The sequence below is a fragment of the Octopus bimaculoides genome, chromosome 3 (assembly GCF_001194135.2).
Source record: "Octopus bimaculoides isolate UCB-OBI-ISO-001 chromosome 3, ASM119413v2, whole genome shotgun sequence".
In the NCBI taxonomy this organism is placed as follows: domain Eukaryota; kingdom Metazoa; phylum Mollusca; class Cephalopoda; order Octopoda; family Octopodidae; genus Octopus; species Octopus bimaculoides.
Genome location: NC_068983.1, coordinates 143,264,505 through 143,280,377, shown reverse-complemented (window position 1 = coordinate 143,280,377; position 15,873 = coordinate 143,264,505). Strand labels below are relative to the sequence as shown.

Sequence of the window (15,873 nt, the reverse complement as noted above, 5' to 3'; positions counted from 1 at the left end):
TTTCTTTATCATTATTTTCCAGATTTAATTTTATTCCCATTTTTTTTTTCAGCTGTTTGTATTTTAAATAATATTTGGTAATTAATTGTTTACAACAGCATATATATTTATTTTTAAATGAAATTATGCACACATAATCTCTAATGGGTAATTTGACATTTTCTTATGGTTAGATTTTTAAAATTCTTATTGAAAATCTGTTCGATGTTTTTTTTTTTTTTTTTAAATTATTCTTTCAGCATTTTGTTGAATGAAAAAGCTTTAGATTTTTATCAAATACCTCTGCAATTTGATCACTGTAAAATCACTACATTTAAATATCACTCTAGGTTGATTACTGTGAAATTATTGATGTCTAAAGCAAGGTTTGTATTTCATCTTAAGAAATCTGGATGCTACACAAGTCTTGTCTCACCTTAATCTTGTTCAGATGTATGCATTTGTGTATATTTGCTTGTAACTTATTTGTTTAGCTGTTGTCATTTAGCCCCAGGTCAGCCTTGATCAGGCATACTTTTGATGAAAGGCCTTCCAGCTGTGACTCTCTTTTTTTTTCCTCCACACAGTGTATCTAGGACTACATTATCCAATATATTTGAGCAGATGTATGGTGAAAGCCTTTACAGCCTTGACTATCATCCACTCTGTTTTTTTTTTTTTTGTCCTTAAATGTACAGTGTCAAGGATAACATTATCCAATGTTTTGATCCCTCTTTTAAAATGGGTTTGATTTGAGGGTGATTTGGCTGCTATTTTTAGCAGGTCAAGTAACTATGCAGAGTTCCTTTCATTGATTCGATTGTTTATTTGTTTTATTCTAAAATGTTTCTTTAATCACACCCTTATCTTTCATCTTTATCAGTAAATTTAAATTCATATAAGATCTGCTTTGCTTGCAAAGTGGTAAAGGCTTTAAGAGGTTTTGGCATCAAGAAGGACACCCAGCTGCAAAATACTGCCTCAGCAAGTCTTATCCAACCCATGCCAGCATGAAAAAAGTGGTTGTAAAAACAGTGGTTGTGATGATGATGATGTTAAATATATGTTAAATATATTTTAAATTATGCCATTTTGAAATACTAGTTATGAATAAACAGAATTTGCTGAGTTTGAAATTCGGACTTAGACAATGTAGAATGTTTAGGATGATCGTTTTAGCAATGGAAGTGTAGTGTGGTGGACTAAGAAACAAATCATTTAATATTCCATTTTGTCTATGTTCTGAATTCAATTCTACTATTGTCAACTTTACCTTCAGCTTTCCAATTTTGGGTATATACTAGGGTAATTTCTGTCAACTGCACATTGTTTGACTGTGTCATTAAGAAATCATTATTATTGCTTTTTTTTCTATGAACTCATTATTAAATTGTTATTAAATCCTTATTTCCCAAATCTTGTAAATAGTTTTTTCAATCCACAGCTTTATCATAAGCAGGAAATGAAGTCACAAAGCTAAACTAACAACCTCCAAAATATACTTAGCTGTATTGTCTTTTATACATTTAATTCCTCTCAACCATTCTCTATTTATCTGATAGCTGCAACTACATAAATTATTACTATTGTAGCTGCTGATTCAAATAGTATGGCTTTGTATCTCATGGTACTGAGTACTTGACATATAATTTTGAATGGCTTGGCCCACTTTGCTGGAAACTGTACCATGTGGATGTAGGGACTTTATTGCTATTGACAGCAGGTTCATTCTTTAATCATTTAGCATTTAAATCAGCCCTACCCAGCTCAAATATTCTACCTGTTTTATGTTCAAGAAAATCCATAAGAAATTTGTGGTGAAATTACCTGTATCTAGGAAGTTCAGTCAGGTGTACAAGTTTCTTTCCACCCAATCAGCAGTTTTTTCCCCCCTTACCTAAACCTATCTTTCTGAATTAATACCCTAAACTTCACCCTTACCTAAACAAAGTTGATCAAAATGCCTAAATAATTATCACTATCTCGTTTTTTTATTAAATAGATTTTAGTTTACTCTGGATAAATATTCCTGAACCCTCTCCTCCATTTAAATTGTCTGTAATATTTGACAGGATGTTTCCCTATTTATTCTGAAAATTTTCTTAATACTTATGCTTATGATTTTTCTCCAAAGGAGTTGACTATTATATATATTATTACAGATGAAGCTTATCACCAGTTTCTTTAGACTCTGTTACATGAACGTGTATTTGCAAGCTGATTCAATTTCTGTCAACACTGACATCAAGTATGTAATTGCAGCCAGTAACTTGGACTCCTTTTATTGAGCCTGGCTGCAGTTCATTTATTTTCATTCAGCGTCTGGTGGTCACCTTAGAGGTGTCCTGTGTCAAAAAATATCATTCATAGCAGACGGTCTCTCGACAGCGTTCATTCACGCCTAACTCAGACTCGGAAGTTACAGCCTGAGTTATCTATAATTGTAAAAATTAAAAGTAATTTAAATTCAATGTTTTCTTGAAACAAATTTCTATAGAGATTAGGATTTAAATTCCAATCTATGAAATGTTTCCATCCTACAATATTCTTAAAGGAATGAAAAATTATACAGCAACTCAGGCTAGTACAAACGAGCGTGGTAGGTGTAAAAGACTAACTGGCATCTTTTGTCAAGAGTACAGGTGACAGTCAGATTGCTGATGTTTGTTGTGCATTCCACTGTCGTTATCTGCTTGCTGTCATTCTGTACATCTGTGTGTAAAGATCATTGTGTTTTGCTAGGTTGTTTTAATTTTACCCTTAACTTAGAAATGGAGAAAGATATACTAAAACTATATTTTTATCTTATTGTTAAATTATCAGTGCACGTATAAGTCTGTGGTGTGCATTAGGTCTCTTACTTTCTTTTATACATGTCTTATGCAAAATCTGTGCTGAGCCTGAGAGACGCAGATGACTTGGAGTTGCCTCTGGATGTAATGTATAATTAGAGTGGAGTGTATTATTTTATCAGCCAGGCTGCCACCCACTATATTCACTACATCCACCCTATATGTAATCTCTTGGAGAAGCACATTTTCTTGAATAATTCTAAAGTCCTTGAAAATGTATTTATATTAGATCTATTTAGCAACAATATTGAATGTTTTATGAATCTATAATTTATCACCACTTTTCAGTTAAAACTTTTCTTTTGAGAGTTTGTCAGGTATTAGTATTATTAGATTCTAAACTCTTAAATCCTCTCTCTAAACTTCACCATATTCTCTTGTTATAAGCCTTCCCATTATATTGTTTTGACTGGACAGCTTTAGTTATATATAACACATATTCGTCCATTCAAATTCCACATCTTTTCAAAACCCTTCTTACATTTAAACAGTCTTTAAACTCTAAACCTAGTAATTCTAATATATTCTAATCAACATAACTGGTTATTTATCGATGTTTTTGGTCTTCACCTTTATTACCCATCATTAACTGTAGCTGAATGATATCATAAAATTCTGTTGGAATCAATAATGGGCTGAAGATAATCAAATATAATTACTAGAATTTTAGGAGATCAAAGGTGGTTTGCATTAGAAGAGTCAATAAAAACAAAATGAAATAAAAAGTGTTCTGTGAGGTGAAACATTTAACCTTTTGGTCAGAGCTGTTTAGCAGAGATTAAGAGAGCTTAAGAAGGCAGCAATTAAAATTATTGAGTCATATTCTCTCATTCTTCAAGAAATGGATCTGCCAAAAGAATGGATATTTCTTTTTCTTGCAAGAAACTAATATACCTCGTGTGTTTGCTGCTTTCACTGACTGTTCAAAAGAGTTTAGGATGGATTAAGTAAGAGTAAGCATTTACCAAAATACCTCCCACAGAAGATTTAGTGAGATTTAAATGTTTGAATTAATAAGGTACAAAAATAATCAAAATCTAACTAGAACAGTGCTGGATACTTGAAATGAAATAATGATTCCTCAAGTAAAATATAAAATGTTTTGTTAGTTTGACACACAAAATAAATAAATAATGAATTGGGCAATATATAAATGTATTTACACTTACTCACTTTTTGCTGTTTGTTTGGTTTCTATAAAATAATGGTTATCATATAGCAAACCAGAAGATTATGACAGTATTAAAGAACATGTATAGTTTATTGATTATTAATCATTTTATAGTAATTTTGGTCAACTTATATTATTGATTTCTACAGTCTGTTGAATTGACTCCTGTATATAGTCAGTACTTATTTTATTGACCATAAACTTTAGATTTGAATTAAGAATCAAAGATAGACTAAATAATGGTAATCTGCTGCTTGTCCCAGCAATTTGTTTATTTGGTTCTTTATTTTTTATTGCTATTACCTGAATGTGTCACAGTGCACTGGTGCTTATTCCATATGAACAAATGAGATATCTTCACTTCTAAACACAATGAAAGTATGTTGTAAATTTTACAAACTAATATAATACTCATTAATTATACAATAGATCTAAAAACTTACCTGTTTCTATATATGGTGCCTGTTTACAGCTGAGCTAATGAAAGTGTAGTATCTTGATGAAATACAAATTAAGACTAGTAGTCTGACTCCCTATTATCTCAGCTAATAAATATCAATCAAGGTTAGTCAAATATTTTGTCCAAACTAAGTCCACAATCTAAGTAATTGAGACTGAATGTGTCGCCCTACTTTTGAGTTACAATATAAAAATATTTCCACACAGACAACTGATTTTTCATCTAAATCAGTTTTATTCAAAAGCAAATACATCATGCCTTTCAAATTCTTTTCTCCTCAATATAATCTAATTTATTTTCATCAGTTTCAGTAAATATGATCTCCAATAATATCAAAATAAATCTGCAACACAAACATGTGTTTTAGATTTCTAAAAGACTTGACTTAATCCACCCTTTCAAAACATAGTACACATCAATGATTTAATGTCTTATGGGTACAACAATAATAATGAAATTGAGGTTGTGTTTGCATAAAAAAAAATATAGTATTTAAATGTAAATGCTTCATTATACTAAAATACTGTAATGAAATACAAGTTTGTTACATTAGCTATTCCGTACTAAATGAAATATTTGATATCTTGAACTAATTTATTTTCTCTTTCATTTCTTTTGAAGAATTTGGGTGTGTTTAGGGATTTGTTTTCTTCTTTTTAAACTTTTATAAAATGTATGATATTAAATAGAAAATTAAAATCTTTTGACAAGTAAATATATAGCAGACTGAACAATATGTAGAACTCAAGTCTTCTGGTATTAGTTTATCCTTATTAGTATTAAATAATATATTGTGTTCTTTTTATATGTTTCTTAAAAACTATTTTACATTCTTTTGTTCCCTATCTAAGGTCAAGGGTAATTTATGGGAGACCGTGTTGCTGTTTGTACTGGGTTAAAAGACTGGGTGTCATCATCAGCTAAAACGTAGACTCTTTTCTTAGCTGACAATAGGATATGATTTATGGAAAATTCGCTTGCTATTTCTCTCAAGTTGAGTGACATCTAAAAGTTCCAAACCCTCTTGCTATTACCATTGTATTGCCTGTGGCCAATAGCCAAATATAACTAGCTCTAACTAGACTCCATGTGAGCTTGCCAAATTAACACTAAGTATAGCCCATGTGTACTAGATTTCACTGCTGCAAAATTGATAATTGTTATGCAGTACTGAGTTGTTAATCATCATCATCATCATTTTACATCCATTTTCCATGCTGGCATGGATTGGACAAATCTTCTTTAGCACAGCATCTCGCCAGTTGTTGCAGCTCCTTATTGCTTTTGTGAGGTTCACCAACCTGAGATCAGTCTTCACCATGTCTTCCCAGATCCTTCTCTTCCACAGGTTCCTTCTACTTGAATTGCATAACTGTCATCCTGAAAACAATCACGTGTCCATACTGGCACATTATCCCTTCTTGCACACTACAGTCAATTGGTCTTATATCCAGGTTTTGTCTCAACTCATTTGAGCCCTGTTGTTTATGCACACTAATATTACATAACCAGCAGAGCATGCTTGCCTCATTTTCTTTTTATCAGCCTATGCACATCCTTTGCATTCCTGCAATGCTGCACTTCATACACTAGCATCATGCAATCTGCTCTTCATTCACTGAGAAAGAATTTAGTGGAAAGCTTTCCAGGCATTTGAAAGAATGAGTTTTATGGGTGCTCTTACTACTAAGTACAATTCAGCACCTGCTACATGTAAAGTCCTTTCACAGTCTAGTTGTGATCTTTCTGTATCTTTGTGTTTACATTGTGTACACCAAATGGAATACTTACCAACTTCTTTTCAGCATATCAAGCCACTTCTCATAGAGCAGCAAAGTTCTGTCTTTACTACAAAATAAAAGTTTTGTCTTGACAAGGTTTATATTAAAATCTATTGATTCTATACTTTGTATTCATGTTTGGAATTTCTTTTTGAATCCTTCAACAGACTCGACCTGGAGAACTGGGTCATCAGCATACACAAATTAACACAGATGGTTTTAAAATCCTGTTATGGTGTGGGTGGCTATAATGAACTAGAAGGCACTGAGATTTGAACCCTGATGGATACCTACTATCACACTAAGTTCTTTGCTGACATTCCTGTACATAACTGGCACAGTTCTCAGGCAATTTCTCTACCCCTACTTTTCTTAGTGACCCAGATTACAGAGCATGGTGTTGTCTTTGTAGGAAGAGAACGTTGGTGGTACCCTGATTTGCCACAATTCTGAACTGCCTTTCATGTGGCTAATTAATTGATTGTTGTGTTATATCATCATCATAGACTGGCCCTTAATGACTATGCATATGTATAGGCTCAAGAGTAGATTACTCTCCTCCATAGGTCTCTGCTCGGAGCTGCTGTGATCTAGCTATGAATATCAATGTCCATAACTTTGTTTTTTTACTCTGGTAAAAAGTTTACTTTTATGGGCCAATGTTCTATCAGAGTAATGTTTACTTCTCATCCACTTAAAGCTCTGGAAGGTTAAGTTGAGTGCCAGCTTGGTGGATCTTTAGAATTTGGGAATTATTAGATTCAGATATAAATTTTGATGAGAATCTCTCTTGTATCATTTGTATAAGAAGCTGACATATGGTGAAATCTGCCACATTTACTATGGGCATAGTTGGATTGACCTTGCAATAATTGTTTCTGTCCTTTGGTGAATATGACCCCTACCCATAGGTTTACTGTACTAGAAGTATCATTATTAAAGGGAAATAGGTATGAAGGCTGACACTCAAATATTTAGGATACGGAGTCCATTGAGAAATTAATTTCCAAGAGGTATTTATCGCAAGAGATATTAACCATCTTCATTGGTTTCTCTCTAGCTTTTTCTTTCTTTTTATGGAATGCTCCTTAGATATTATTCATTATGATATTTTGTTCTTCAGAATATATTTGTTCTAGCATTCTTTGAGAACATTCTGAAATTTTTTCCACTCAAACCTCTCATGACCTCAGACTAAGCAACATTTGCAGTCTCTGTCTAAAACCCTTGTGATTCCCTATCTTAGTAAGTTTGAATGGCTATATGAAGGTTCCACCACTGTTTTGTTAAATAATGTTAGTGGGGCTTTGTCAATTGAATGAATATAAATCCACCAGCAGTTCAATACCCCCATCAACTCAACCAGGAGTCTCAATCTTCTGGTAAACTAAAATACAATTAATAATCTCTATAAACTCAACACATTTCATTCACATAAGTCATCTTTTACAGATAATGATGCAGGTAAGCTTCTGTTAAATGAAAACTGCAATTTGATTTCAATTCCTTGTAGTAATAATTTTAGTAATCTTGTCGTTACATATTCAACAAAGGTATAAAAATTGAAATTTTCCTACTTTTTCCTTTCTAAAACTCTGAAGTTTCAGTTATCTAGCAATATTACATATGTGTTTGGTGAGACTAACAGGAAAATAAAACTTAAAACAGGACTATATATTATATTTTTAATAGGCAGAAACAAAAGAGTGACTCAGGAGCTGCGAATTTCATGCTTTGACACTTATCGAACTATGATAAGTATCAATGCATGAAACTCAGATTTTAAGTCACTGTGTGTGTGTGTGAGAAGAACTAAAACAATGAGAAATGTATTGTGATCAGCGGTGGGAAAAAACGTCTGATAGTTTGGTACATACAGGGATATGTATTTATGTTTTAAATCAAAGATTGGAATTTATGGTATTTTTAATTCTATAGTTACAATTGTTTCAATATAACATGGGAGATTCATTTTATGAACATATATATCAGTATGAATATAATGAGTTCATAATAAATAAATATATATATATATATATATATATATATATATACACACACACACACACACACACACACACACACACACACACACACACACACACACACACACACACATCTTTTTAAGAACCCATGTACTACATTTCTTCACACTGAGTCTAAAAAATATTATTTTTTGAGACACAGTCTGAAGAAATGCCCTTCGGTGCTCAAATCATCATCATTTAATGTCTGTTTTCTATGCTGGATTGGGTTGGCTGGTTTGATGAGAGCTGGCAAGCCAAGGGGCTGTACCAAGCCCTTTTATCTGTTTTGGCATGGGGTTCCAAAGTGACTAGAAGTGGCTTCCCTTTGAGCAGGCAGGTATTTATTAAAACAGAAATGAAGAGGCAGACTGTTTGGCAGGACTTGACAAGGACATTTCATTTAGCTATATAATAAAAAGGTGTACATAGTCTCTAACAGCTTTTTCTAGAATATCCCTGCTATTGGAACATTGTGTTGAATGAAGATTCCAGAGGGCGAGCATTCCATCATTGGAGAGAGAGTGAGGTTAAACACACACCTTTTTATTATATAGCTAAATTAAATGTCCTTGTATATTCTTGCCAGACAGTTTTCCTCTTCATTTCTGTTTTAATATATGTGTGTATGTATATGTGCTGTGAATTAGCAGTTCAGCAAAAAGAGACCAATAAAGCAAGTACAAGGGTTAAAAAATAAAGTACTGTCATTGATCCCTTCAACTAAAATTCTATATATATAACCTTATTTAATAGACAAGATTTAAATTCATGTGACTGTTAGTTTCATGCCTCTGAAAATAAAATCGTTAGATAAGTTTGTATAGTATGCCATCTATTTCCAAGCAATTGTTTGGACTAAAGCATGTCTGACCATTGTATTTTTAGAGGCATGAAACTGATAGTAGCTCACATTTAAATCCTGTCTTATTAAATTACATTTGTCACTCACTAGATGGAGTACTTTTTTGTTGATCTCACTAATGATGGAACAGTATATAATATATATATATATATACCACATATAACCTAACTTGGCTAAGTCAGTTTGGACAATAATGGGCATTTTTGAACAGGTTCTCCTGTTGATTTAATTCTATGTATATACATATATCTATTCTTGTATGCATGAAAGCAAATGAAAGGTTTAAAACTTAGTTTTTTTGTGTTATTTTATTCAAGTGAACTTCATGACAGAATTAAGTTGTATGATGTAAAACTTTGATTTTGTTACTTATCTGTTTTTTATTATGTTTTCACAATTATATTTAATTAGATAACTTTGTATAATAACTTTTTTATTCAAAGTTATTTATGCCAAGGGAATTTTATAATCTTTCTCAAACATTTGCTGTTTTTTCTGGTTTAGTTTTTGGGAAGAATATTTCATACAAGCCATGACTTAATGTTCTTTATATATATGTATATATAATATATATATGTATATATAATATATATATATGTATATATATATATATATGTATATATATATATATGTATATATATATATATATATATATTCTCTACTGAAACTGGAGCAACAACATTGAATGGATATATTTTATTGCTTGTAGTATTTATGAAAATGTTACATAAAGGAGCAAACAGAAAAGTTTACTGTTAAAAAAAAATCTGCCTTTACGTTTATTTATCAGTATGTGTCTTGTCTGTTATTTTATTCATTTCAAAAGCACTTTTCTTTGATTGTACATGAGATTTTTTTTTTATTAATCTGGAACTCTTTGATTTTGGGGGGGGATTTGAAAAAATTTTGATAACTTAAATGCTGTGTTTTAGCTGATTTTCTTGTTCTCTGTTCCAGTCGATTTCATTGGAGGATTTGACTCGTATACCTCCTATCAGTCACAGGGCAAAGGCTCCCACATGCAGCTGCAACCCTTGTACTCGTATGTAGTCCTAAGATACTTGTCTCTTCCATCAGTGGCATCCCCTTAACATATTAAACAATCCATTTCCACTATCCCTTTCTCTTGCTAATTTTTTTTAACCTTCTGAATGTCTTGTTTGACTAAATTACAATTTTTGTTTGTGGGTGGCCTAATTAACCCCTTTGTATTTATCTATCAGTAATTTTTGTTATTGTTGTGATGGACAGGTCAGCTCTGATGAAGCAGATCTGTAGCATGCAGATCATTGACCAAATAACATTTGTTGTCCCAGATATACATGCCTAAATCATGTATATTTGGATAGTAATTAATTGTATGGGGCATAGTGTAACAACCTGGATATATTGAGCAAAGTTATATTCTTTATTAGGTTTTTTTTTAGTGAGGGAGTAATGACCACTTGAGTGATAAAGTACTGTACTTCTGCCTCCTGTTGGGTGGTGGCTGCATATAAGTATTTGGCCAGAACTGTGAAAGACTCAGTCTGTTAAAAGATTTTCTGACCATTGCCTATCACATTTGTTTGCACTTAAAAATTTTGCAATATTGTGCCATTTTCTTATGGGCTTATTCTTTTATGGGTCAGTTTTGCTTAGATCTAGGATTGGTTTGAGGAAATTGGTTTTTAACTAAAAATAATAGACATTCTATAAAAGAATTATTCATCAATTCTTGCAATTGTAGCACTGCAGAGAAAGATCAGATGAAATTTGGGGGTTATTGATAGAGTAAAAGAATTTTGAGTTGGAGATGCTTCAGAATAAATTTAATTTTAGCTGAATTTGTCTTCACAGATCTTGTGTGTACTGTCTTGCCTCTAAAGTGTCCTTCATAATAGACAAGTTGTGCTTGAGCTTGTCATGCTTGACATAAACATCACCAGTATTTTAGGGACCTTCACCTGATGCCTACTAAGAGCTAGGTGAGCTTGGTTATTGGCCTCAGGAACAATACTGTAGCAGTGACAATATAAATTGCTAATATGTCATGGTTATCCTGCACCCTATTGACCTAACCATCTGCCTTGTGAGTATTTGAGACATAATACTGATATTAAACAGTTTTTATGTAATATTACCTTCAATTTTTAAATTTTATTTCCAAATAGAATCAATTCAAAATGATAGGTCTTTAAAGTACACTACCTTTATGATTTCATGCTTATGTGAAGTAGTATTCATTTAATTCCATCCTTTATTTAGCAAATAGTTGGGAGTGGGGAAAGGGAAATGTGGCCGCCCATAATGGATGTTCTTGTTCTATTAAATTTTTTTCAAACTAATTTGTTGCATGAGATATGCTCTTTGTCCTATCCTGCTCTTAAAGGTAGTCTGCCTTGTAAAATCATAACTTTGTCCACCAACTTCTCCAATATTGAAGCCAGATATTTTTACACCTCATCACCACCACCAAGCTCTCTTTACTAAAGAATGTGATGTCTAAATTACTTATATTCATCAACCTGTTTCAGTTCTAAGATGGCTTAATTTTGGTTAATCTTTTATAGTATTAATTGCTACAGTTGCCTGTTTCTTTTTGTTTTGTATGGTTTATATTTTATTTAAAACAGATTACTCATAGTATTTCTTTCTTTTTTTTTTTTGTATTCTTTGACTTTAACTAACTATTAATTTCGGATTTCTTCTGTTGATGTTAAATTTCTTTAAGTGATTACCAAACATTTTTTTCTCCTTTTAAGTATTACTAAATCTGCATGCCTATAAATTATCTTCATGACAGTAGTAGTGAAGTAACAGAAATTAAATGCTTTAGAATATGTTGTTTCAAACTTCAGATCTTTAGTCAAATTTTCATGGCAGTCATATCTGCCTTTTATTCTTCAAAATTTTATCAAATCTCAGGCATAAATCAATTCAGTTGATTATACCACTCTTATACAATTTTCTGGCATATTCTCCATGCAAAAAACTGTTGTCATCTGGTTCATGTCTTTGAATTTAATGACAGGAAAAAACAAATTTTAGTTTTCTAGAATTTTATAATCTGTGATCTTAATTACAAAGTCTTTCTATTCCTTGAATTGTTATAGTTATTTGCAGTCAACAATTCTTTTGCAGTTGATCATTCCATAACAACACTAATAACCATAATATAGAATCCTTTTAGATTTGGCAATTGGACTAATTTTAGTACTTAGTAACCAAATCTATAAATTAGTTTGAAATTCTGAATATTTAAAAAAAAGTATAGTCAAATCTAAGTATTCATTTCTAGTGATATTGAATTTAAGGTCTCAGTTTTATTGTTAAGCCTTCAATATTCTTTCAAAGATTTGAAATATAGTTCTGATCATATCATCACTATGTTAAAGTCTCTGGTTTAGTTATATCTGACTTTAGGACAACAGCTCTGAAGTTGAATTTAAATACCCAGCTAGGATTTATTATTGGATTTATTTTCAACTCTGAGGTTAAATTTAGGGTACTAAATTTAATATTGTAATAAATTTTAAGGACTCGGCCTTGAAACTGTTGAATTTAAAATTCTGGTTTTGATAATGAAGTTGAATTTAGTCTCAGTTTCGATATCAAATCTAGAAATTTAGCTGTGATTATCATTGGAGTTAAATTCTCATCTTAGCAACTGAATTTAGATTCTTCAGATCTAGAATCAAAATTCTTATATATTAATCAGGTTCATTAGATTATTTTTTTTACCAACAAACTGTTTGAAAATTTATTCTGCTTTTCTTTTTCCATGGCTTCTGACTTATCCTTTAAAAGCACTTCTCAAATGTATCCTATGCTTTTGATTAAGACCAACTTGACCGTTCTTTGTAGTGATATCATTGTTTGCATGGTCCTTCCCTCAGCAAGCATCAGAGTAGAGACAAGCTATTGGTGAAGTCTGCAACCCAGTTTAAATTCCCAGTTGTAGCCAGACATTTCATTTCACACATCATTTATGTCTCTTGAAAAGGCATGCACATCACACAATCTCATTTGCTGTGCCCATTATATATCTAAGGCTTTGTGCCCATGTCAAAACTTGATTTGCATGGTCTTAGCTTATGTGTGCTTTACTCTCAAGCAAAATGATGAATGCTCTTTTAACATAAACATAATGATTTTATTTATATACATACATACACACATACATGCACACACAAATACATACTGATATTAAGCTTCTATAGCAATTTGTATATTGAATCTCATTATTGTTTTTGTTAATATAATTTTTTGATAAAGGAATCTAAATTTTTTTCATGAAAAGTTTAAATTTATTTTTTCATTTATTTCTGTTCACAATTTTATTTTATAAAAAGAATGAAAATATTATTTTATTGTTTATCATCATCATTATTATTATTAATGATGATTTATTATTATAATATCATCATGAATAATGTTTGAAACATATTTCAGATTGCCTTGTTTCAAATTTTCAGCGTGAGATATTTAAAAAAAAAAACTCTTGTAATACTTGTCAGCATGTTATTTTCGTAAAGTATTTCTGAAAAGAAATTTATTATTGGTCTTTAATATTGATGCTTATCAAATTTTTCTACATGTGTGTGCCTGTATAAGATGTGTGTGTATAGGTATAGTAAATGTATGAATTAACTCATAGTAAGCTCTACTAAAACAAACCACACTATAGGGTGTAAAAACTACATTGATATGGTGGAAGGCAGTTTTAAATAGTATTACTTCAACCACACATTAGCCTTCAAAGAAAAAGGAATATGATAAAATAGATATGTCTGGTATTTAAAAGAGCATGCCACTGACTCTAACTTAAAGTAGAAAATTTTAGATAGGAATAGACCATGTATCAACAGGTCTGAAGCGTGCAATTTATGTATAGCTGAGAAAAGGACTAATCTTGAACATCAGCAATCCCAATAAAATTGCCACCACTTTCGCTAATAGCTAAGATTTTGGAAATGCACACCAGCTCTTGATTAAGCAAACTAATGTTGATCTATCATATACCCCTTTTTATTTATTAGTTTTGTTTTATGTATATTTTCACAATACCCTAAATACTATTTTTCTGCTAACCCTCAACAAACTCTTTTTAAGAACTCCCTAATCCATGAATGATTTCAGACATTCTTTCAAAGCCTTTTTTATTTTGTAAAATGTAAAAGAAATTCCCCAGCTCAGCCAAGAGATTTCAATAAAATTGTGCTCTTTGTAATGTCTCAGTCATGGCAAATAACTGAAATCCATTCATGCATTCTACAAATTCATGTTAGTCAGTGTGTTTTTATGGACAGTCACTAGTTTTATATTATTTGATGATTACTTAACTATCATGAAACTATTGATAATAATGCATTAGTTCATACACTGACTATACCAATAATATTTTATTAGCCAAAGATATAGCGTCTCAAGAATCTACTTTGATGCCAATGTATTTAACAAGCTAAGTATGTTGGCATAAAATTCTAAGTTCTTGAGTTACTATAGCCTCTCTATTAGTAAAAATATATATATATAAATGCTCTTTCATGTATTGAGTTATATTTCTCACATTTGTAAAATTGAATATATATATATATATATAAGTATTGCAATTTGCTTGAAGCATTACAGAATATTAAAAAAATAAAGTAGGGATTTAGAAAGTTGCAGCAATGTAGTTAGAGTAAGTATAAATGAGAGCAAAGATTAAACTGTTATGCTAAAATATTACATATTCCAGGTCAATCTTCTACAAAGAGTGATAAGAACAGAACACATTTAGATTCTTTACAGTTTCTAGTCTGTATGAAATGGTAAATTAAATGTTGAGGTATGAATAATTTTGGAGTGAATATCTGCTTATTCTTAACATGTCTAAGCAGGTTCAGACACTACAGTGTATGTCTTATATCCTTTTTATGACATCAGTGTGTTCAACACACTCATCTCAATGGCACATGGCATTCTGGAATACCAGTTTTTTGATATGTTGTCTCTCATCAGTCAAAAAACTAAAGCTAAGCTGCTGGCTTTATTTATACTTTCAGTGAACAAGCTGTTTCCTGATCAGTGCTTATATCTTCCAACTGATAAAAAGTTATTTGCACCATTTAAAGCAAGATATGGAATGAGTATTTGCATATTTAACACACTTAATTTGGTTCAGATGCAAATTATGGTGGCTGCTGGGTTGCAAATGATGTTGCATAAAGTAGGTTTCAGAGTTATTTTACCAGGAATCTATTGTCAGTGAGTAGGTTAAAAGCTACAAGTCTAAAGAAAAAGCAGGGTCAAAAGCTGTGTTGTATGAAGAACAGTGGGAATGGCTAGATTAGCCAATGAGCATTGTTTAATTCTTATTAATCATTGATGGCTGGTTTGTGTTGTCTGATGAGAATAGCTCCTTTGATCTTAAAGTTCCTGGCATTTTGATCTTGCAGCTCAAATAGGTAACCATGATCATGGTTCTGATATTTATGTAGCTGCTTTTTGGCTGATGAGGAGTGTTTGTATGGAGTTGTTTTTTTATGCAAATGTGTTGAACCATGCAGTCATTGTAGCAATCACTGCATTTGGTGCACTGTGTCTTGTGCACCAAATCCAGAGGCATTTTCTAGTCTTATCACTCTTTATAAAGAGGTATTTTCATCCAAAGTCTTAGATTATTAAATGTTTTAAAGTAAGTTTAACATTTGCCTAACTGTATCATTGTAGTTATGTGTGTGTGTGTGTGTGTGCATATATATATATATATATATA

General features: G+C 31.5%; 1 protein-coding gene across 3 annotated transcripts in view; it reads left to right on the top strand.

Annotated features, from left to right (window-relative positions):
• LOC106878292 (sodium/potassium-transporting ATPase subunit beta-1-interacting protein 2) overlaps nt 1-15,873 on the top strand; it is a 210,762-nt gene that overhangs the window by 174,648 nt on the left and 20,241 nt on the right. For 2 of the 3 annotated variants that reach the window (XM_052966604.1, XM_052966603.1), the window contains exon 6: nt 10,090-10,174. The exons of the other annotated variant lie outside the window; for it this stretch is intronic. In XM_052966604.1, coding sequence (XP_052822564.1) covers nt 10,090-10,174 — 85 coding nt within the window. The remainder of the gene's footprint in view (nt 1-10,089; nt 10,175-15,873) is intronic. 3 annotated transcript variants of the gene reach the window in all.